The sequence below is a fragment of the Eriocheir sinensis genome, unplaced genomic scaffold (genome assembly GCF_024679095.1).
Source record: "Eriocheir sinensis breed Jianghai 21 unplaced genomic scaffold, ASM2467909v1 Scaffold398, whole genome shotgun sequence".
Classification (NCBI taxonomy): domain Eukaryota; kingdom Metazoa; phylum Arthropoda; class Malacostraca; order Decapoda; family Varunidae; genus Eriocheir; species Eriocheir sinensis.
Genome location: NW_026111718.1, coordinates 154,795 through 178,127, shown reverse-complemented (window position 1 = coordinate 178,127; position 23,333 = coordinate 154,795). Strand labels below are relative to the sequence as shown.

Here is a 23,333-nt window from a genome sequence, read left to right as displayed (position 1 = left end):
ATTATCATACTGAAATATCTTTTTAGAAGGCGGCCAGGCGTGAGGTAATAACTGAAGAAGAGGCTTGTAACTTGTTTCTTCAAAAATTTTCTTTTCTGTGAAAACTGGTTGAGAAACTCAAGTGTTTCCCAAATAATGTTTTACGCTTACTAATCGAGTTACATCACCATCCCCTTGAATACTTTAACAATTGTTGTAACAAAGAAAACTAATATTGAAAATGGTGGTAAATAGTAAAAAGAGAATGAATTAGAATAATAAAACGGATCACTCCCTCCCGCTCCAACCCGGCCAGGCTCCTCCTCTGGCCTAGTAATGCGTGCTGCGTCCCTCACGGAGACTATTTGTAGACGAAACAACAGCAATGAAGGTTGGGAGTAAATAAAAACTTGAGAGAGAGAGAGAGAGAGAGAGAGAGAGAGAGAGAGAGAGAGAGAGAGAGTTATTCTTGGCTTGCGGTACCGAGTTCCGCGTGTCACATGGGTGATCAGTGGTGCCAACAGTGTCACCAGCCGCCCCTTCCTTCGCTCCAGGCACTGCAGCTCCCAGCCCCTCAGCGATAATTATGGCAGGCAACGTGTCGGCAGCACACACACACACACACACACACACACACACACACACATGAACACACCCGCGCGCGCACGAATGCACGCACACAAATAAACTAACACATAAACAACGTATCAACATATGAACATGAATCGTACATATTTAAATGTATAGATGAGTAACTACACGACTAAAAGATTGGCAGACGACATGAACCGTCTGACTAAGATGTATAACGGAAACTTAACGTCAAATCAAAGTACTTAATGGAAGCAAAGTGCTGTGTAGAGGTACTGCATGGAAAAATATTGTTGTTCTTAATTGTTCTTAACGAGTACTCTCTGTGAGGCGAGGCGCTGCCAACCCTGGACATAGGAAGGAGGGGAATGAGCATCTACGGCAGAACTTAGCGAGGGGGAATGAAGGAGGGCGAGACAGATGGAGGACTAACAAAGCCGCCATAGTCCTCCCGGCCCCCTGGCACGAGGAGGATAAACGAGGGCCCACGATTAGCTCCCCTGACACGCCGCCTGACACGCCCTGCCGCCGACGGTGCTCCGGCCTGCTTATAATGAATGGCTCCTCAACGTAAACACTCCCGTCAGCGTTTATTCCGACAGCTCTAATACTGTGGCAGGACAAACTAACATCTCGATAAAAACAGACACCCCCTAAAAATATATATACACGAAAAAAATAAAGCATCACACGTGGCTAGGGTTCGAGGCAGCAGGTTGGTAAGTTATAGGCCCATGTTCTCAAACCGTTCGAGGCCTACACACTACACACCCACACTTGGCAGGGTTTCTGTAGAGGCTGTGGGTGGGTATTTCCATGGGTAGTTTCATGAAGCTAGTGATAGTCTGACAAGGCTCCTGCACCATGAATGTGAAAAGCACTCATAGAATCTCATTAATGTCCTTTATGGCCCTGAAAGTATTTGCTGTGAGAGCCGAAAACGTCTAGTAATAAGGACCTTTAGGTAAAATACTTATATATGTCTGTGACGAGGGGCAATGGTCCATACCCTTAAACGTATCGGGTTCCCGTTACGACTGTTTATAATAAAGCCACAAAGATAATTAACGGGGTTTTCATGGGTGATTTTCTTGTTCAGATTGCAGAGGTTATGCAAAATTATTACTAGGATCACAAAACAGTCAGTGAAACTTCTACGAGAGGTTTTTCAAACGAGCGAACTGAGGAGCCGATACGTTTAAGAATCAGGGTTGGCATAATTAAAATCAAATGATTATAATCACAGAAAAAATCACTGATTAAAATCAAAATCTTTTAATTTTAAATATCATGAGCATTGTATTCACTGCATACAATGCACATTATATTCAAAATTAAAGGATAATGTGTTCATTGTAATATGTGTTCATTGTGATATAAGTGTTCATTCAAATATTATGTGTTCTTTGTATGCATGACTTAAAAATTCCAGATAGTTGAAATTACAGCACTTTGACTGACTGGAGATTTCAGGTCTAATTCCTGGCTATTGAGGTATGACTTGCACAGAACCTGTCCCATAGGCCAGAGCAGGAAAGAATGTCAGAGAGGTAAATTTACTAAAGAATTCTACTGGAACTATATTTGTCATCCTGATAATTATTGTGGGCTTACCCCATAAAAGACATTTTATGCTCAATCGGCATTTGTTACCAAAAATTATATTCCCATTAATAATGTTCTTTTTACTACCGGTATTTAAAATATCTAGTTGGCAACTTTGGTATGTGCTCAGGAACAAAACATAACTGAGTGGGTGGCAGACATCTCCTGACTTGTAAGCAAGCAAGTACTGGTGCAAGTATTAACTATGTCTGCAGCTGGTTGGAAAAAATCCTGTATCGATTTCCTTTCAGAGAATTTCAAAGGGAAAGGGTTATCGTGCTAAGTGTAATGCAGGCATCATGCGTATAATTAAAGTAACCTTTTCATGAAAATTCGGGCCAAATTATTCCCACAGCAAAAAGAGAGAGAAAGCATGTTGTACACATAAACACGAATTAATACATTACCTAACAACAAATTAAATGTGAATTAGTGAAAACAAAAAATCAATTATAAAAAACGATTTAAAAAATCTGATTTTAATAAAAAAATCGAATTTTTATTTTTATGAAAAAATATTCCAACCCTGTTAAGAATACGGGTTAATGAGCTATGGGAAAGGTGAGTGAGCCCCTGCAGCCTCTCTCATGTGGGGAGGGTGGCAGGGTGAGGGTGAGGGTGACTGAGGGGGTAAAGGAGGCAGGACAGGGAGGGAGGGAGAAGTGGGGAAGGAAAATGCGTAACGAAGAGAGGAAATGGGAAATGTCGCTGGAGGATGTTTTTAGGTTGTGGTTGATTTTCGTCTACTTATTTTCTACCTTTTAGTTGCTTCATGATGAGAGAGAGAGAGAGAGAGAGAGAGAGAGAGAGAGAGCGAGAGAGAGAGAGAGAGAGAGAGAGAGAGAGAGAGAATATGAATAGTGTGCCGACGGATGTGCTTGGGCGTCACCCCTTAGTACCACTCTCCCCCCTGCTTTCCTTCACCCCCCTCTCTCTCTCTCTCTCTCTCTCTCTCTCTCTCTCTCTCTCTCTCTCTCTCTCAAGGACATACCACAAACTCTGGGCCAGTGTCTGAGTGGTGAATATCTAGGTATAGCTATGTAAATTTATCTGCAAAAATTATGTTTAGCTATTAGAAGGTTTTGCACGCAGTAAGCCGCGCAGTTTTATTTCATTACTGTACTGGAATATTGGCCGATGTGAGACAAAATCATCCCGGGGCTCCCTGCAGAGGTGAGCGTTGTGCGGGGCCTGAGGGAGATCCTTCAGTAAAGAGATTTAACACCGATAATATGGATGCGTGCCTAAAATGATAATGCTACTTAGAACACGTAACATTAAGAACAAGTATCTCTCTAAATTGTCTCCATTATATTTTTTTCTAAAATAATCCTTTAATGGAGTGACTGTTACTGTATGTTTACTTTGAATCTACATGCGACAGTATTCCTGTACACTGCACTGATATTTTTTTTTCCTTTCAGAGTCGACCCGAAGGATGAGGCAGCAGCTTTGGAGGAGGTGAAGGCGGCGCTGCTAAAGGCAGAGGGCGATGGGGGGTGCCAGAGCGGAGGGGCGGCGTCCGAAGAGACAAGCAGTGAGGTGATCCATGTGCCCTCTGCCGGGGGACCTCAGGAGGGCCAGCCAACGATAGTCCTCACTGTTCATGAACACAAAAACCCATCCGAGCCCCCCTCTCCGCCTCCCAGCCCCGGACTGCTGTCGGTGAAAGATGACCTCGAGTTTATTGACAGCGACGAATCGGACACAGACGCAGGGGTCGTCGAGGCCGTGCATCCGGAGCTAGATTACAGCGACCAGTGGTTCGACGCCTGCGGAACTCTCACTCGTTCTAAGGAAAACGTCGTTGAAGCTTTCAATGACCCTGACGACGGCCAAGAAAGCAAATACTATGACTTTGTGGATAATACTGTTCCGAAACAGAAGGAGTCGGGGACACCGCCGAAAGACAAGCCGAAGGGAGGGTCACAAAAGGCTCGGGAGTGGGTAAAAAGTTTTGACGAAAAGGCCGAGTCAAGAATACAAAAATGGTTGAAATCAAAGAAGTTTATGACATCTTCAAACCTTCCCAAAAGTAAATCAGAAATTCGCCTTGATGAACTGAACGATCCTCCCGACAAATGGTGCAAGAGAGACGAAATCAAATTGAACACACTGAGCAGAGATGACTCGCAAGCCGGTTTTTCGCATAACACTAATAAGAAAGTGGAGGAAAAGGAACAGAAGAAGGAATCCGAAAAGGAAAAATCGACACGTAAGGAGACTTTCAAAAAAATCTTCCAGGTGAGAGGAAAGCTTTCTATCAAGCCAATTGTAGACGCACAGAGGACAACCGACAAAGATACAGACATACACCTCGCCGCCGCTCCCTACGCCCTGGCCACGTCTGCAGGTGCGCCAGGAATCAGTGAATCGCCTGACATCTCTCAGGAGAACGGTAACTATAAAGATGATGGCTCCGCGGTTATCAGCCACCAGCAACATGAAACTTCTCAAGCGCCGTCAACGTCTTCGTCAGTTGAAAAACATGAAGTCTCGGAGGCGACACAAAAGACTGAGGCCTCGGAAGTCCCAGATTTGTCTAGCAATTCTCAAGATGTGAATTACAACCAACTTATAAAAGAAGATGTACTGAAGGAGACCACTCAGAACGAAAAGGGCCCCCCACCTCCACCTCAGTCACGGGAGAGTAGCAAGGCAAACACTATTAGCAATGCTCCAGAAACCCAGGTCAAGTCTGAGAAAAAGATTAATGATAACAATGTGACTTCCCTTTCTCAATCAAATGAGGCTCCTGTCGAAAACAGCATAACAAACACCGCATGTATGACTGCTGTAAGCCAGGACAAACCTACCAGAGAAATTAATGACCCCGAAATGAACAGAGAGAATTCTCCCGTGACAGACAGCAGAGACGCAGATAATGATGACTCACAAATGAAGGCTGATCTACAAAAACCTGAAACTGAAAGGGTAATGAATTCTTGTTCACTTCCACAAGAAACTGTGGAGCGCGGCGAGCCTGAGAAGGGAGAAGCAGCCTTCCCTTACTCAGGGGCCGATTGAGGAAGATGTGGCAGCCGAGTCACTAAAGGTAGAAGCAAAAGATACAAAGAGGAGCAAAATTTCAGGAGCCAACTTTCCAAAGTCCATTAAGAATTTTGCTGGGTCAGTTTTCTCTCACCAGACCGGACTGAGAGGTAAACAGGAAGCAAAGGAAGAGAACACCGATGATAAAAAGAAAAAGAAAGGGAAAAGTAGTCCATTCAAGAAGGATAATCTTTTCAAAGTTTCAATCAAAGATAAATTAGAAGCTGTAAAAGAAAGAGGAAAAACGCCTCCTGATGTTAAGAAGGAAGTCGATAACATGACTGAGGATGAAAAGCTCCCTAGCGAAAAAAATCTGAACCCATTTGAAGATGATGACGGCAATCCTCTCGCCGATGAGGCTCCAAACTTTTCTGAGGGCGGCGTAAGCTCAACAGGAGCTGAGAAGGAATCTGAAGTCCATGTCGAGAACTCAGCTCCCAGTAAGACAAAGCAAGAACCTCCACAGACTTCTTCAAATGGAATCCCGCCACCAAACAAGAGCCCCAGCGCCTCACCAGTCAGCCTGGAATTCGTGTCTCAGGTCGATTCAGATGAAATGAAAACCGTCTCCCACGAGTCATCTCCTGGAATGGACACTTCGTTCGTGGAAGAGGATGGCCTGAGGCTGCGAAAGGACGCGTTGCTCGCTATCAAGGCCATGGATGTCGACGACACAACCACCAACTACTACAGCTTCCTCAGTGCTTCGGAGGAATTCGAGACCCCGATGGTAGAAGAGAAAGATTTACAAGCTACGGTTTCTGCCAAGATGTTGCCCAACGTTACTGCCGCAACAAATGCCTCTGAAACACAACCTGAGGTAACAAAGACTCATGAAGTCCATAATGATGGTGACAGGACGAGAGAAAAGGATAGACAGGAGACAGAGCCTCAAATCACTGAATCATCACTCAGCAAAGGTGGTTCGGATGTAAATACACCAAGGATAAACAAAACTAATGGTGAAGAAAATCTGCAGAACGCTGTACATGAACTAAACAACAAAAATATGGAACAAATAAACTCACAACTAGTGATGAATGGCCCCTCGAGCACGCCTCGTGAAGTCACGCCGCAGCATGAAGCACCTCAGCACATCGGCGTGGCAGCACAGCCTCCCGAGAAGACACCCTCCGAAGAGGTTCCGCAGCTCAGACTAGGTCCCTCCCCCTACACAGAGAATCAAGACCCTCCAAAGCCAAGTCCTAGAACCAAGAAGGGTCGCTACGGTTATTCCACCGTTGGTGGTTGTGTCGCTCCTCCTGGAACACCGCGGGCACGACACCGTCCACCTGAGAGCCGTCTGTCAGCGATAATTCTGTAAACGGTCAAAGGAACTCACCGATAAAATCCGCCGACATGATGACTACCTACGATGGAAAGAGTCTCACCCCCAATAAAGCTGCTAATAAACTGGAGAGGACGCCGTCAGATTCAGGTTACGCGGGGCCCGGCAGCAATTACTCTGGCGGCTCCGAAGTTGAACCCATTTATTGGGAGATCACCGAGCCACGAGACGGGCCACCTAAACCAAGTCCACGCACTAAAAGACTCAAAAAATCAATATGAAGCAAATTTCAACCAAAGCAAAGTTGCTCGTCAACCGTCACCGAAACACACCGCCAAGGAAGAACCAGAAACAAAGCCCCTCCCTGAGTGGATCAACACCCGCGCGCCCATCCCCAGCCCCCGGGGCAAGAAACAGCGCTCCCTTCAGTCACTGCCGTCGGTCGTACCCGCCGATGACACCATGGAGTCAGTGAAAAAAAAACTTCAAATGCTGTCCCACGAGCCCCTCCCAGACGTCACGCTTACGCAGCAAATGCCCATCATGACGAAGAAGCAGGAGGAGCAGTTCTATAGCGGCAAAGCTGCCTCTATATCCTACGGGTTCACGCCCGCCAGGGTCCCCCAACCATCACCACCGCTCAGAGTAAGAAAAGCTTCCCAAATGTCCCTTCCGGCGGCCATGGCGGCAGAAGAGGCCCAAAGTAGGCAACAAAAGCGAAGGTCCCTCTACGTGAGTCCTGATGGCGAGGTGGTGCCCCAGCCCCCGTCCCCCAGGCGGGCCAGGCGGCGCGCAGGCCACACCCAGAACAGAAAGCTCAGCAACATTAAGTCGGCCGTCAAGGTAAGTCTATATCTTTTATGATCAAGTTAAAAGATAATACGTTAAGCGTGTATTCGTTTCTTTGTTTTTTGGCAACCTAAGAAAAAGAAGTAAAGTTATATGGTGCAAGAGAAAGGTCACAATTATACGAAAAGACTAAGTGACCATTAAGCAGACAAACAGACAGACTGACAGACGAATGATGTGCTGAAGGACGAATGGCAGAGGAGGGTGAAAGAGTAGCATGCCAGGTTCGCATGAGCGGACAGAGCCAGGGACACTGTTTACTGCAGTCTTCCCTTGTGAAGCGCTAAAGTGTGGGCGCCAGGAAAGGTAGATCCAGTATACATTCAGATGTTGTATGAATAAGCACATATGAAAAGCATTTGTATTTCATTCTCAAAGTTCTACAAGCCTACAGCAGAAATACGCATACACAGTAGTTTATGCTGCAAAATTTCGTTTTCTTTGAACACTGTGCTAACTGGACGAAAAGGAACAAATTTGTTATTGAATGCAAGACCAAGAGAATTTACCCTTGATCTTCACACAACAACGCGTGTAATAAAGTTTATATTTGTTCATATGTGTTTAACGGATCGTTTACGTAACAGTGAAAATGTCCAATGTAAACAAATAAGATGACTAAAGTGCATCTTACAATAAGAAATCATATGATTTTAGAAGTAGTTTTGTGATCCACCTTGTACCGAAAGTAATAGGAAGGCACTCACAAGTGCAACCTCATTCGTCGTCGACAGATCGACTGTGTCGGCGTCAGCCGGTGGAGCCGGTCTTGTCAGCAACCTTCTCCTATAATAGAGAGAAATCTCTGGAGTACATCCCCGCACCCTCGTTCTGGGCTGTCCCTCGACAAAGGTCCACGGTCCCTCTACGGAGGAACAAAATCTTAGAAGAAGGGATTTACGAATAAACCGACACGATAAAATTATCTAGAACCAACAAGTTTCGGACACAACAGGCACTCCTAACATCACCAAACTTGGAGGGACTGTTTGGGGGCCTCGAGCGACGGTAGTAGGCTAAAGAATAGCCTATCCGGATTATTTGTTTTATATATATATATATATATATATATATATATATATATATATATATATATATATATATATATATATATATATATATATATATATATATATATATATATATATATATATATAAATGATCCACGAGACATCCTAGAGTTAAATCAAAGTATGTGATTATCATTGTATTCATTCATACACACACTGGTAATATTTCTATGGTGTCTGATTCACTTAATTGAGTGAAATTCTACTGTGATAAACAGTCACAAATACGTGTCACTAGTAAAACTGAAAGTAGTAATGTAAGTTATGCCTCCATGAAATATACACATATAGATAAATGTGAAAGCTCACGAAGTCACAATAAGTGACATCACCTGCTTTGTGCAGTGAAAATATGGTTATTTAAGGAATCTGATACCCGCAAATTGGCGTGCGTTACTGCATCGGGCCGCAGTTGTCGTATTAATATGAATGTATTTTCATATTATTGTTCTGTTGTTTATTCAATGTTTTGTTCAAGAAAAAGAATACTCATAATTTTAGTTAGTTTTTGGTTATAAGGATTCTTTACGAAATACAATTATAACATTACCGCCTATTAGTTAGGAAGCGTACTGAATCCTGGATCGGCTATGGTGATGTTATAACCGTCTATTGTCGAAAACCTGTTCTGCTAGTCGTAATTCATGCCGTTTCAATATACATTGAACATTTGGTCATTCAACTTTACAGCAAATAAGTAAAAAACTTATCCATATCATTATGGCATTACATTAAAAGTGAGAAATCGTAAAAGTTATAACTATAGTTTGATTTTTTGAGGGGATACGGTGAAGTAAAATTTTTTTTTTTATTGTTGCTATTTCATAAATCATCGCAACAGATTCCGTAAAGAATTATAGACCAACTCATAAACTTAAAATATATAAATCTGTTGCGCAAAGTAAAAATAATATCGTATACGTACTCCTAAAATAGTAACGAAAGAACATTCATAATATACAGACGAACAAGGCAGGAATAAATTGCCTCTCACAATCTTTTTCCCGCACACATTTCCCGTGACATTTTACCCTCATCTCTGGGAAGGACATTCATACAAAAATGTCTGTTCACACTCATGAATGGTCCAGTAAGTATGAAGGTCAGTCCCTCCAGCGTTGCACATCAGTGTACAGCCGCCACTGTCTGTTTCCCTGTGCCTCAAAGGTTGTGTCATGCCCCCGCGGTGCTCCAGGTGCGCGTGATGATGACTCACCTGCGTGGCGTGTTTCAGCCGCGGCGTCTGCAACACTATGAAGCATTATACTGTCATTTCCGTGACGGCATGGACTGTTGTCGACGCCGACTCTAACACAGACACACACACACACACACACACACACACACATATATATATATATATATATATATATATATATATATATATATATATATATATATATATATATATATATATATATATATATACACACACACACACACACACACACACACACACACACTTCCTTGTTGAAAGTGACGTCACGAGAGGAGGTACGTTTGAGAGGAGGAGCGTCACCCCTGTGACGTCAATACGATAATGACGTCACTTGTTACATGGCAAGCACCTCCTCCCGTGACGTCACAGCCAACAAGATGTGTGAGTGTGTGTGTGTGTGTGTGTGTGTGTGTGTGTAATAAATTTATGAACATGAACTAAGATTAACAAATATAAAGTAAAACACAAAATCCGCAGCAAAAGTACCACTTTCTGAACTTTTCTCACAACTGCTGGCAACTCCTAACTGGAGAAAACTCGCCAGACGAGTGAGGCGTCCAGGGAACCCCACCCACCATCATCCCAATTGCCTACCTAGGCGTGACCTAACGTTCCTTTACCCCCCACCCCCCCATCCCCCGAGCCTACAACAACTCGCACCTGCCACCGTACCATCTTGAGCTGAACGGCAAGCTCATGGACGTGTTGTAATCAGTTAAGCAGAAACTGTAATTCATGCATATTGGCATTGCATGGTGTGGGTTTGGGGTCGATGGTGGGAAGGAGCCACATCACTGCCATGCTCGCTCCCTCGCCTCGCCAGTACCCGAGCCAGAGGGACGGATCATGGAGTGCACATCATCGTTCTGGTCTGTGCTTGCGAGTCTTGTTGATTCGCAAACTTCTCATCATTTATCTTGTATTTTGTTTGTGATATGCATGAATCTATGCCCATAGACTTCACAATCTCTTGACGGGAAACGGGGCGCGGGGCCGATTCGCAGGGGGCCGATTTTCAAAAATTTAAAATTTAAATATTTTCAAAACCAAAGCAGCTAGCGACCTGAAACTGAAACAGGCACCTCCCTTAGGCATATATGAGTCTCCATGAGCAGCGGTATCAAAAAATTCAAAGTCGTTCCCTAATAAAATCCCGATTAATTGTTTTTTATATAAGTATAACAAAACTTAAAAAGGCTATAAAATCCTCAGATTTTACGCTAGATGCACAAACATCACCAAATGCAGAGATAATCACTTATATTTTCAGAATCAATAGCAATATTTAGCATATCTTATAAGTTTTTGCCCGAAATAGCTACTTTTTTTTTTTTATTTAGTGCAATTTTTTACGTAAGTTTTTAACATCTAATAAATCACTTAATTTTCACATTAGAAACTTAATACTTGAGGAAAGCATGCAGAAACATCTTAATTTTACTCAACAAAAGCAAAATATTCATTTTTCTATATACAATCACAACTTATTTTGGTTGAATTGCGATGTCACTATTGCCGCAGCACGTCTTGCCGGCTATCTGGCCCTCGTCCCTGAACAATCACTTTAGCCTTTTGGCCTATGACTTGTGGGCCCCGGTCAGTTTCCTGGACTTGTACACGTCCCTGTTCCTCGCCGTCTCCTTCCTGCCCTCCTCGATACTGCTCCTCTTCCTGCCGGTCGGCTGCTTCAAGGCCTTGTTCTTCCTCGCTTCTGAGGTCACGTCCTTGGAGAAATTAGCACCGAAACAGTTGAAGAGGGACCTGCTGATGTGCGGCAAGATGGTGTTGGCCAGGTTGTGCCCCTCCTGGCACCTGTACCCCTGCAAGGTCGGGTCTGAGGCCGCCAGGAACTCCAGGAGGTGCCTGAACCCGTCCCTGTGGCGCATGGCAAGGGAGAGGACCCTCAACCTGCGCTCCTTCTTGTCCTCCCTGCACATCAGGGAGGCCCACAGCGACATCCTGAAGGACGCCATGTGGGCCATTGGGAGATGGCCGCTTCAGGACCGCCCGGCCTGTCTCCAGCTCTCCCCTGTCGACCAGCTCGACCAGGGCGTCGAACATCACAGAGGGCGGGTCGCCCCTCTCGAGCTCCACGGTAATCTTCATCTCCTCCTGCTGGGCAAGCTCCTGCTTGCAGCACTCGGCCACAGAGGAGTTGGCCTGGACCTTCCTGGCCAGGTAGCCGGCGTAGTTGCCGACCGCGGCGAGGAGCAACTCGTCCGTCGGCGGGTCCGGCTGGTCGTCGGCCAGCTCCCTGGCAAGCTGGGCCAAGATCACCTCGTCGTCCTCCTTCTCCTCTGCCTTGGCCCGGTCCAGGTCGGCCTGCACGTCCCCGGGAAGAACCCGACGAGCTGAGTTGCCATGTAGGCACTAACTAAACGTACATTTCTTGTTTCCTAATACGTAAAACTGTGGACTTCACTATCCTACAGTTATCATTCATTTTACGTAAAGATTTCAACCTAAAGTTACGCAAATTTGCCATTTTTTACACAACGTTTTCAAAGTGCACGCATGGTGCTATTTTATATAAGTTACCTTGAATCCTCGACCAAATCACTCTAGAGACACTCCTGCCTGCTTGTATGCACTAAAACTTGAAGATTTCGTCCTGTTTCCACTTAAATTCGGAGTAAGAACGCAGAGTGTGTTTGAGTTGTCGCAGTGAAAGTCGCCATAACAATCGGCCCCTTACGCGAAGCCAGCGCGCCAAGACTGAAGAGATTTCCCGTCAACTAGTTGTGAAGTCTATGCTATGCCTTTGAAATAAATTTGCTTTTAGAATGTTTTTTTAAGGAACTTCAAAGCAAAAGATCCATCATTCCATATGCATGAAACATGCCCGTCGTATTAGTAAGATATGACCAGAAAATTTGTTGAGCTTAAGGTGAGGCGCAAAATTTCCTTTACGTGCACATGATCCCTACCAAAAATTGTCCCAGCAAAACATTGAAAAACAATACGCCAAAATTAAGTTACTCAATTATACTAAACCTGAGCTACAAGGCAGGGACCCCGGGGCGGTGTTCTCAGACGCTTCCGCCTCCCACATCAACAACTATTTCTAAAGGCCGAAAAGGAGATTAATCGGGTTTTCATGAGGGTTTTCACATTCATGGTACAGAAGAAGGGTCACACTACCACCAGGGTCATTAAACTTCCCCTGGATATGCCAAAACGCCTACGGAATCTTTGTCAAATACGTGTGCTTGGGTGTCGAAAGGTTTGAGGATCCGGCCCCTGAGCTCATCCAGACCCTTGCATGTGACAAAGCCACGAAACATGCCAGCGTTGACCCTCCAGCAGAAAGCACCCACGGTACACTGTTTCTCGTTCCGCTGTGGCATGATGTGCCTTCATCTCCTCAGGCCTGGTGTGTCACGGTTTAATTAAATCTGTTATCAATACGCCTCCGTGGTCAAGTATACGCCTCCGTGGTCTAGTATACGCCTCCGTGGTCTAGTATACGCCTCCGTGGTCTGGTTTACGCCTCCGTGGTCTAGTATACGCCTCCGTGGTCTAGTATACGCCTCCGTGGCCTAGTATACGCCTCCGTGGTCTAGTGGTCAGCGCGCCTGGCTTTTACTCCGCGAGCCCGGGCTCGAATCCCGGCCCGGGCAGTCGGCGTGCAGCTCACCCAGCTATTCATCCTCCCTTTTCGGGCTGGTCGATAAATGGGTACCAGGGGAAACCTGGGGAAGGTAAACTGTGGTAACCCGAATATCACACTGGCCCTGTGTCCCGGGGAAATGGGCACCCTCCCACCACAGGCTCAAGGGCCAATGTCACGGAGATGAGCACCTAGACCACGCGCTGCTACAGCGTATGCCCCCAACTTTACCTTTACTTTACCTATCAATAAAAAATAAATATCTCAGCGAAAAACCGAATCTGTGTGGAAGGGAAGACATAGCACATCTTCAGAGGAAGTCGACTCTGCACCATGAAAGTCATTGGCATTCATCATATCTCACCTTGAATCATCTGATCCTCGTCAAGACTCTCACTTCAATCGCCGTCTTCTGTGCTGCACCATCTTCCAAAAGGCTCTCACGTCCCTGAAGCCTAATCCCACGCAGTGAAGGCTTTCCACCTCGAGGCGCGGCACCTCATCCCCCAACACTTCAAGCCAGTCCTCCGACTTCGGTGTGACGACTCGAGACTCTGAACATGAGAGAAAATAAACATCAGTATTGTAAGAAGTATAATGAACACCACAGAAACTGAAATGCAACAACGATAACGACAAATACAAAAAAAAAAATTATACATATTCAAATATTACAATATTATTGATATAATAATAATAATAATAATAATAATAATAATAATAATAATAATAATAATAATAATAATAATAATAATGAATTAACCCAGCCAGTATTCTACATCGTTCTATCAAGCGGCGTCTACCGCTATCTCGCCCTTGGGTGCATTGCAGGATGAAGTACTGACGTCAGTGACTCAGGGAGTTGATCTACAGTCCATCGTATCGTCAGGCAACGAACGTTCAATGAGAAAAGTGGCCGTCTTGTTCCAGCCAATCAGGCCAACGTGACGTTCAGCTCCGATGACATCAGAACAAGAACTTTTTTTCACTCTATACGTTACCCGAGAGTGCATACATGTATAGTGTATACATTTACATCAGCTGGTTTTCAGAGTCATGGAAAGTATGTTATATGGTGCGCCATTATCAGGCAACCTTTAAAATCATAAGAATGCTATTCCATTGATTCTTGAAAATGTAATAGACAAAAAGATTTACCCCTTGTCTGATTCATAACTAACATAATTAGCTTGGCACGTGCAACACCAGGACACTTTTACCCGGGCCACTGCCTCCCAAGCGCCAATATAAAGATGTCACCTGACAGGAGGCAACAAATATTCCCGCGAGTCCTGGAGCGAGGCACACCGCTCAGACTTCACCTGCCGTCACTGTTTTCTGTCAGGCCGAACACATTTCATGGGTGTTCACAAACTGGCACGTCCATGTGTGCCTCTCTATGGTATTCTACTATGCTGTGCAAAAAATAATCAAGCTGATCAGAATAAAAGTGATGATGATGATGATAATGATGATGATAATAATAATAACAATGATAATAATAATAATAATAATAATAATAATAATAATAATAATAATAATAATAATAATAATAATAATAATAATAATAATAATAATAATAATAATAATAATAATAATAATAAAGAAGAAGAAGAAAAAGAAGAAGAAGAAGAAAAAGAAAAAGAAAAAAATAAGAAAACAACAACAACAACAACAACAACAACAACAACATATCATCGAGCAATAAACAAGGGCCCCGCGAAGCCCCGGGTCGCGAGGAGATCCGCCACTCGTGTCTGTCAGCGGCGCCGAGGAGTTCGATCAAGTGTCGGCTTCGCGTTCTCCTGACGGCCTCGATAAATGGCCTCCTTCATGGTGTCCGCCGGCGGCTCAGGCTAAGGACGCAGCTGTACTCAGGCCCTTATATTTATCGGCAGCATTAAGTTGTCTCTTTGTTAGCACCCACTTAGTTGTCTTTGATGAACTGAAGGATGGACTTGTACGATTTAGTTTTGTTAATATGAAATGTCTGAATACTCATATGATGCAAAAATGAAGTGAACTTATTATCAACTTCCGTTGCCATTTCACTGCACAAAATGGCTTGAACAAAGTCACAGAGTTCACGCTTTCAAATCTTGCCCTTGCTGACTGTCTCTGTACCCTGCTGACTACCTCTGTACCCTCGGAGATCAGATCTTTCCCAAGTCTTCTCAAACAAGATTACATAACCTCCACCGTGATGTGAATATGTTCCTCAGGAATTTCCTTTTCGAATTTCGCGCTTAATCCTCATACATCCTCTTTCCCAAGACCTATTTTCTCAGATTTAAATCAACATCGGTTTAAATAACATTGAGATGTATGTTCCTCAAAAATTTCCTTCTTGAACTTCGACAGAATCAGTAAATATACATATGTATAATAGATGTGTGTGTGTGTGTGTGTGTGTGTGTGTGTGTGTGTGTGTGTTGAATAACTATATTTTCAACACTCGTCATAATAATCACCAACAATTAGTTAGTTTCCCTAACTTCTGAATCATTCATTCATTAGTCTATACATTTCAACAATAATAGCAATGACATCTGAAAATATATTATATGATTCTCTCTCTCTCTCTCTCTCTCTCTCTCTCTCTCTCTCTCTATCTATATATATATATATAAATATATATATATATATAAATATATATATATATATATATATATATATATATATATATATATATATATATATATATATATATATATATATATATATATATATATATATATATATATATATATAAACTGGCTAAGGCACGTTGCCCATAGATTTGTTCTGACTTTCATTTCTTCCCGGCGTGGCGTCTGGTGGCGTGCGACGTTTAGCGGGTGGGGGAGCCGGTGGTGAGCCTCACTGACCTGCTGGCTGCCGTGGGCCTGCAGGAGGAGGCCACCAAGCAGAAGGTACACAAACTGCCTTACTAATCTAGTGTGATACTCTTGACTCGTAGGATGTAGTACGCCTTTAATATTGGTTGTCCTATAAAGGTCCTTATTAACTTGCTAACCCTGCTTGTATTTTAAATTTTGCATAATAACATCGTTGATTCGACTCCACTGGTAATACTGCTTATAATGTTGCAAGGTTATTGTGTGCGTCATTTTTAGCATAGTCAGATTTCTGTCTTTTATTTCTAGTATCTGTTTATTTAGAAAGTTTAGTTTTTTTTTTTTTTTATACCCGTGCCTTCATGAAGCCTGAGTGTTGTGATGACTGTCACATCTTCCAGCTGTGACCCTACATAAAATGCATTGAAAATAAACACATTTACACACGCAATCAAGAATCCTTTCGAACACACACACACACACACACACACACACACACACACACACATACAAGTACTGTATATTATGTTACTAGTTCCAAGAAGTCTGCACGTTTTGTTAATTCCCGTTATTTCAACCAATAATATGAAGCGTCTCACAAGTGGAACTTCCGCCCCTATAGTAAAATGGAAAACGTTTCTAAAGGATGGCCAGTCTCTCCTATTTGTGTTGTTGTTATCGTTTTTTGCTGACCTGTGAAAATATGTTGTTGGAAAGTATGCTCTTGTCTGCTTTTAGTGTCGTTGATGATGTTGTTGTTGTTGTTGTTGGTGGTGGTGGTGGTGGTGGTGGTGCTGCTGCTGCTGTTGTTGTTGTTGTTGTTATTGTTGTTGTTATTATATCAGGCTCACCCGATGTGAATGTATCGAGGAATCCCGCCCCAAGGGTATTCAGTCTCCTCAACAAAATCCGGAAGGACTCGTGATTGGAGCCTTGAGTGTCTACTTCTTATCTTGTATCGTTTGGGGATGAAGACCCCAGCCCAACCAATCCAGATCAGCGACTGGGCCGACTGCTAGCCGTGGACGGGGACACAAAAACCCTGAGAGGATAGAATCATCAGAGCACCCAAAAAACATTACATGTAATGAATAAACTGTGGCCACACATAAGACTAAAACCGTACATATAATGAATACACTATTATGAACGCTTACTTAGACATAATTCATATGGAAAAAAAATAGAGACTCTCAATGACGTACAAAATAAAGGAAGTGACACAGAAACTTCTTAAAATTCAGCTAACCGCCGCACGACGTCCTCCAAGGGGGCAGCGCTCCTATGACAGTACCCGGATATCTGTTTTTTATGGTTTTTCGTATGTGTGGGTATACATGTAACTATTAGGAGTACATTAGTACATTTCATCCCTCCCCAGTTCTCTCTCTCTCTCTCTCTCTCTCTCTCTCTCCCTCAACCCCCCCACGTCGCAATCCTATACCACCGCTTCGTGGCCCTCTTGACTCAAGAGCAGACCTGGCCCTGGCCTTTAAACAACCTCATCCCTGTTATCATCGTCCTCCTCCTCCTCCTCCTCCTCCTCCTCCTCCTCCTTTCTACTTCTCCCTCTCCACTTGCAACATTCTTTCATCCTCTTATATATTTCCTCATTTTATTTTTCCGTCTCCTCATAAGTATCTAGGTCTTGTTTATCTGTGAAAAAATACCGAGAAGAGGGAAACGAATTTTCTCTATAATTTTTTTAATTATTTTTTTTAAATGAACCTGAAGGAGATTTCATAAGCGGGAATAAACTTTATTTTATTAAAATGCTTTGGAATCACAGTTGATACGGCACATCCTGCATGATTGGTGTGCAACTTCTCTTGGTACGGGCCTTAGAGCTGAAGGGGTGATCGGTGATGACTCATCTCAGTATTTTCACGTTCACGACACGATGTCACCTGCAAACAGGTGCCTTACCACCTGGCATGCCATTATTGCCCTTTGCGATGTATGATACTCTCGTCACGCTCTTTGTCTGGCTGCTTCATTGTGAATCACGATAACCTTTTATCAACCTTCCCTTTTCGCACTCCACCGAGTCGACTGCCGAAGATGAGCAGCTAAAACATCCACCGCTGCGGACAGGATTCGAACCTGTGAAGCCATAGCATTTCTTGAAGCGGCAGTTTTCTGGCCCCCTTCCCGCATCGGCACTCTGTCTCCCTGTGCCACCGCCGGGCGAGAAGAGCGGCCGTGTTTGTGACGAGTGATTAGCGTACATATGGTTCGCTTGACCTGCGTCCATTTGGTTTGCTTTCGTTCCATGAGGCGCGGATCTCTATCCCTTACCGGACCGGCGTTCTCTCTCTCCGGGTTACGGACGAGAAGAGCGGCCGTGTTTGTGACGAATGACCTGCGTTCATATGGTTCGCTTGACCTGCATCCATTTGGTTCGCTTTCGTCTCCGGAGACGCGGGTTCACGACCTCCTCCCGGACCAGCGTCCTCCCTACCCGTCACTGGCGGGAGGAACGGCTGCTTTTGTGACGAATGACTTGCGTCCTTCTGGTTCGTCTCTATACCTGGAGGCACGGATCTACGATCCTTTCCCGGACCAGACTTCTATCTCCCCGTGTTACGGGTGCAAGGGACGGCCGTGTTTGTGACGAATGGTTAGCGTCCATTTTATTCGCTTACGTCCCTGGAGACCGGTGCCCTCTTTGCCCGCGTTACATGCAGGTGTGCGGAACGACTGTGTTGTGATGAGTGTCGGAGACCGCTTGAGTCACTTTCGCCCTTGGAGGTGGTGGGTTTGCGACCCCGCTCCCAGATCATACCCCCGCTTATATATACGTATATGTGCGGCCAGCTACGTCTTTATATATATATATATATATATATATATATATATATATATATATATATATATATATATATATATATATATATATATATATATATATATATATATATATATATATATATATATATATATATATATATATATATATATATATATATATATATATATATATATATATATATATATATATATATATATATATATATATATATATATATATATATATATATATATATATATATATATATATATATATATATATATATATATATATATATATATATATATATATATATATATATATATATATATATATATATATATATATATATATATATATATATATATATATATATATATATATATATATATATATATATATATATATATATATATATATATACATACATTGTCAACACGTAAGCATAGTTAGGTTCAAATTGTGTTATAACGCAAATTGCATATTCGACATAGAAATAAATAGTGCCCGTACTGCAATGATACATCGGTGGACAAAACTCGACTCCAAGGTAAACTAAAAAGAGGGATGAGAATCTCCTCAGCCGATGACAGAGCTTGAATTTAATTTTTTCCTATCCATGAATGATCTACAAAAAGTCGATTGAAGTCACTGCATAACCACTTAGAGCGTTGTTTTCTTTTCAATCCTTGGCGTTGAGGGAGTTATGCTTACTTTTTTTTTCGAATGATCTAGACTCCTGAGACTGATATTATGACTCAATGTAGCATGCCAGAGTAGAAGCAAAAGGTATTCATTCGTATCTTCAGTCACCCTCGTTTATTCACATTCAGTTCAAGAGTTGCCTTTTGTGATTCACTTTGTTTGCAGCACTCTGAACTTCCCCCTTCGTCACTGTCTCGTCTGCACAACAATTGATTGTGCCTGTCGACTAACATGAACTCTTTTATTCCGTTTACAGGTTAACGCTGAATGCCCTCTAAGGGTATAACGATGCTTGGACCGCATAAAAAAATAGTGGAGTGGCAGTGGGTAAAAATAAAGGCAAGCCGGAACCTTACGATGGGGGAGGGAGGGGCTGAAAGCCCAGAAGACCCGGGAAACGCCAGAAAAAAAATCACGCTAAACAGGATTCAGCCAGATGCACAACTTCCAAGACTTTACAGCGTAACGTAATTAGACGAAGTGGTGTCTGCCGTTTCCCTTTCCTATGCTCCTCTCCTTCCCAAAGAAAGGGACGCCGTCACAGACTGATAGTGTTTTGTATTTTTCTACTATTAGTGCTATCTTCGTCAGAGACTTTTTTTTTGTGGGTGGGTGGGTGGGTGGGTGTATGCGTGCGCGCGCTCAGTGATTAAATATTCAGTCTTTTGCATGTTACTTATGTAACAGTGCACACTATAGCAAGGCCATCACGGCAGGCGCTAGATGCGGTGTGGAGCCTCAGGTGAGTCAGGGACAAGATGCCATGACGCACCGGGCCAGCCAACCGTCAGCACGTGTGGCTCTTGAAGGCATTGAAGGCTCCAGGAGCACCTCGGATTTCATATCACTGTTAATATACTGTTTAAAATTATACACATCCTCAAGAAAATTTTTGGTAATGCATACTCTCCCTTCAAGCGAGCTGATAAGAAATAGCTATATGGTAACTCTACCTGAACTACACCAGTGGGCAACCCCTCTGACGCTTACAATGCGTTAGCACGGGCTGCGTGCGGGTGTGGAGTGACGAGTGAGTCTATCCTGTGCAGTGTGTGCTCCGCGGGAGAGGGACGTGGCCAACACATCACGACGCCCTAGTGCATGAAGCACTTGCTCAGTGCAACAGTCAGTGCTACCGAAGGGAACGGCACCTTGCCGATAACAGTGCGTGGAAGAAATACAACGTGGCGTGTTATTGATCTGGCCTTGAGGTTGTAACAAGGGGCTGAAGGTTCTCTTCTGAACAGTGTTCCTGTCACTATATCTGCGAAAGATATTTCGAACATCGAGTGTTCAGTGAAAAGGTGTAACTGAATATAAGAATAATGCTCGACTTTTCTTGGATAAAATTAGATACAAATTGCATTATCACATCAAACCTTTATAGCATGTACAGGAAAAGGTCAATGTGCTAATTCAAAATACAGCTCAGTGAAGTGAAATAATTCAACCTGAAGATGCTTTTAAATTCATTATCAATACCATTAACTTTAAAAACATAAAAGTCTCAAGTTGTTTCTATATTATTTTATGGTTATCATCATCATCATTATAATTAGTAGTAGTAGTAGTAGTAGTAGTAGTAGTAGTAGTAGTAGTAGTAGTTATACTACATCGGGTTGAGGTTAAGGGACAAGCGAGTCTCACTCAAGCCTCCGCATCGACCAGGTAGTGATACATGCGGCAAACGGTTCGAATACTGGCTAGGTTATTTCATTAGTTGTAGTAGTACTGTCATCATTATAATTAGTTGTCGTTGTAGGAGTAATAGTAGAGGAGTCCAGCAGGTCGTGTTCCGCGAGCCACTGGTTCAGTCTAGTTGGGAAATCTTGCTCACCCTCACTTTTTTTTTTTTTTTTTTTTTTTTTTTTACGTTGCTGCCTATTGCGCCGGCAGGCATCTTCCCGGTGGGGCCTGATGGTTGGCCCAAGGCTTCTTCCAGGTGGGGCCTGATGGTCGGCCCAGCCCGTTCTGGCGCAGGCGAGTGTTTATAGTGGCGCCATCTTGCATTGGCTCATGCTGCCCCCCGGAACTCGTTCTTGATTCGCTTGGACGGCTTCCTCTAGAGTCCGGGTTGATGGGTGGTCTTCAGGACAGCATGTGGGTAGTTTTAAGCCACTCGGCGGTGACTGAAAAATCCGTAAACTCAGATATAGTTACATAAATGAGGGAGCCAAGAAACAGAGAAGTGTCACAGAATCTTGGGTTCACGAACACCTCTTTGTCTGTGTTATCTTGAAAAAAAAAAAGAAAAAAAAAAGATGCTGAAAAAAATGCTATTTTGCTGTGAAACTTGAGTACCCCCAGAAAATTAGTACTGATAGAGAAACATTGTGTGCAAAGACTATAAGGGAATTCCCAAGGATTTAGATATCTGGAGTCAAGAAAGGTGAAGGCAACAAGCGCGCACACACACACACACACACACACACACACACACACACACTTACCCACACACACACACAGACACACACACACACACACACACTCACACACACACACACATCTATTTAGCCAACCACGAATGAGGCAATACTGACATCAGACAGACATTGAAAAAAAGTGGGCGTTGGTTCTCTCTCTCTCTCTCTCCTCCTCCTCCTCCTCCTCCCTTTCTTTTCTGAGGGGTTTAATTTATCTCTCCCTAAATCTCTCGGCGTCATTCTTCTCCTATCACAAAAACATCCCTTCCCTGCACCCACAAGGCGTGTGTTTTTATTTAAATGTCTTTGTTCCTGCGGTCTCCTTGCTGGTTTTGTGCGTGGCTAATTTGCGGTCAAGTACAGTTCATGTGGTCGACTTTGTGGGACGTTGCCGTTAACTCGCGATGGTGAAAGATTTGTGCTTCCGGGAGGGCCGTCTAAGATGTGTGGACGGAGAAACCTTCAATAATAACACACCTCCTTTAACTTTGTCACCTCGAAGCCAAGAAGAGAGCGAACCAATGCTAGGAACCTACACAGTGGAAGGGCAGACGACCTCCCGATGGGCATATATAGTGAACTAGGGAGCAACAACAAAGCGGGGTTTTTTGTATCTTTTCTTTTTTTTTGCCCTTGCGCTCTCTCCTCTGCTGTTAAAAGAGAAATGTTTCTATCGGTTGACGCACCGGAGATGTCTATGACAAAAGAAATTCTCGTAAAGGTTATCCATATAATACATGGCCCTATCAGTCAGGACGAGAGGGAAACACCTTAGAATTACAAACAAACAAGTGATGAAACTGTTCCTAGCCTGGCTATCTGAATATTCATTATGCGTCGTACTTTCTTAAGGACATGGCGTGCCTCCTTATTAAGTAACGGTGACGCCCCTCTGCCACAACACATTACTCTCCACGGGGTGCATTAGTCAGCATATCTACTATGTGTTTCAGGCGCTATGAAACACAGTTTTTCGAATATAACATTTTAACAAAGCATCGGACAAGGATGGTATTTTGGAAGACGATGATTAAGACCCTGACCTAATTGGCAAAAATAGGCTTAGGTGCCAAATGTGGATGATTACGGCACTTGTAGGAGTAACTTTAAGGTAAACTGCACTAAATTATACAGGCACGGGTAGCGAGGCTAGGTGCCTCTCGTTCGTGACGTCCATGTGACGTGTAACTATGACGTAGTAGTCATCATCTCAACCGGCAATTCTCTCTCTCTCACACACACACACACACACACACACAGTAAAAATAGTTCAGCCACTGCACTATGTTATATACTTACAGCATGTTGTACCAAA

The 23,333-nt window shown here is 43.4% G+C and overlaps 1 protein-coding gene across 3 annotated transcripts in view; it reads left to right on the top strand.

The window, feature by feature from the left end:
* Positions 1 to 6,775: 6,775 nt before the first annotated feature.
* The window catches only part of LOC126992081 (protein unc-13 homolog 4B-like), a 47,062-nt gene continuing 30,504 nt past the window's right edge, over positions 6,776 to 23,333 (top strand). The window contains exons 1-2 of one of the 3 annotated variants that reach the window (XM_050850758.1): positions 6,776 to 7,357; positions 16,097 to 16,174. In XM_050850758.1, coding sequence (XP_050706715.1) covers positions 6,977 to 7,357; positions 16,097 to 16,174 — 459 coding nt within the window. In that variant the 5' untranslated portion in view covers positions 6,776 to 6,976. Of the gene's footprint in view, positions 7,358 to 16,096; positions 16,175 to 20,609; positions 20,626 to 23,333 lie in introns of those variants that run through there. The other 2 variants (XM_050850759.1, XM_050850760.1) reach the window with 2 other exon arrangements.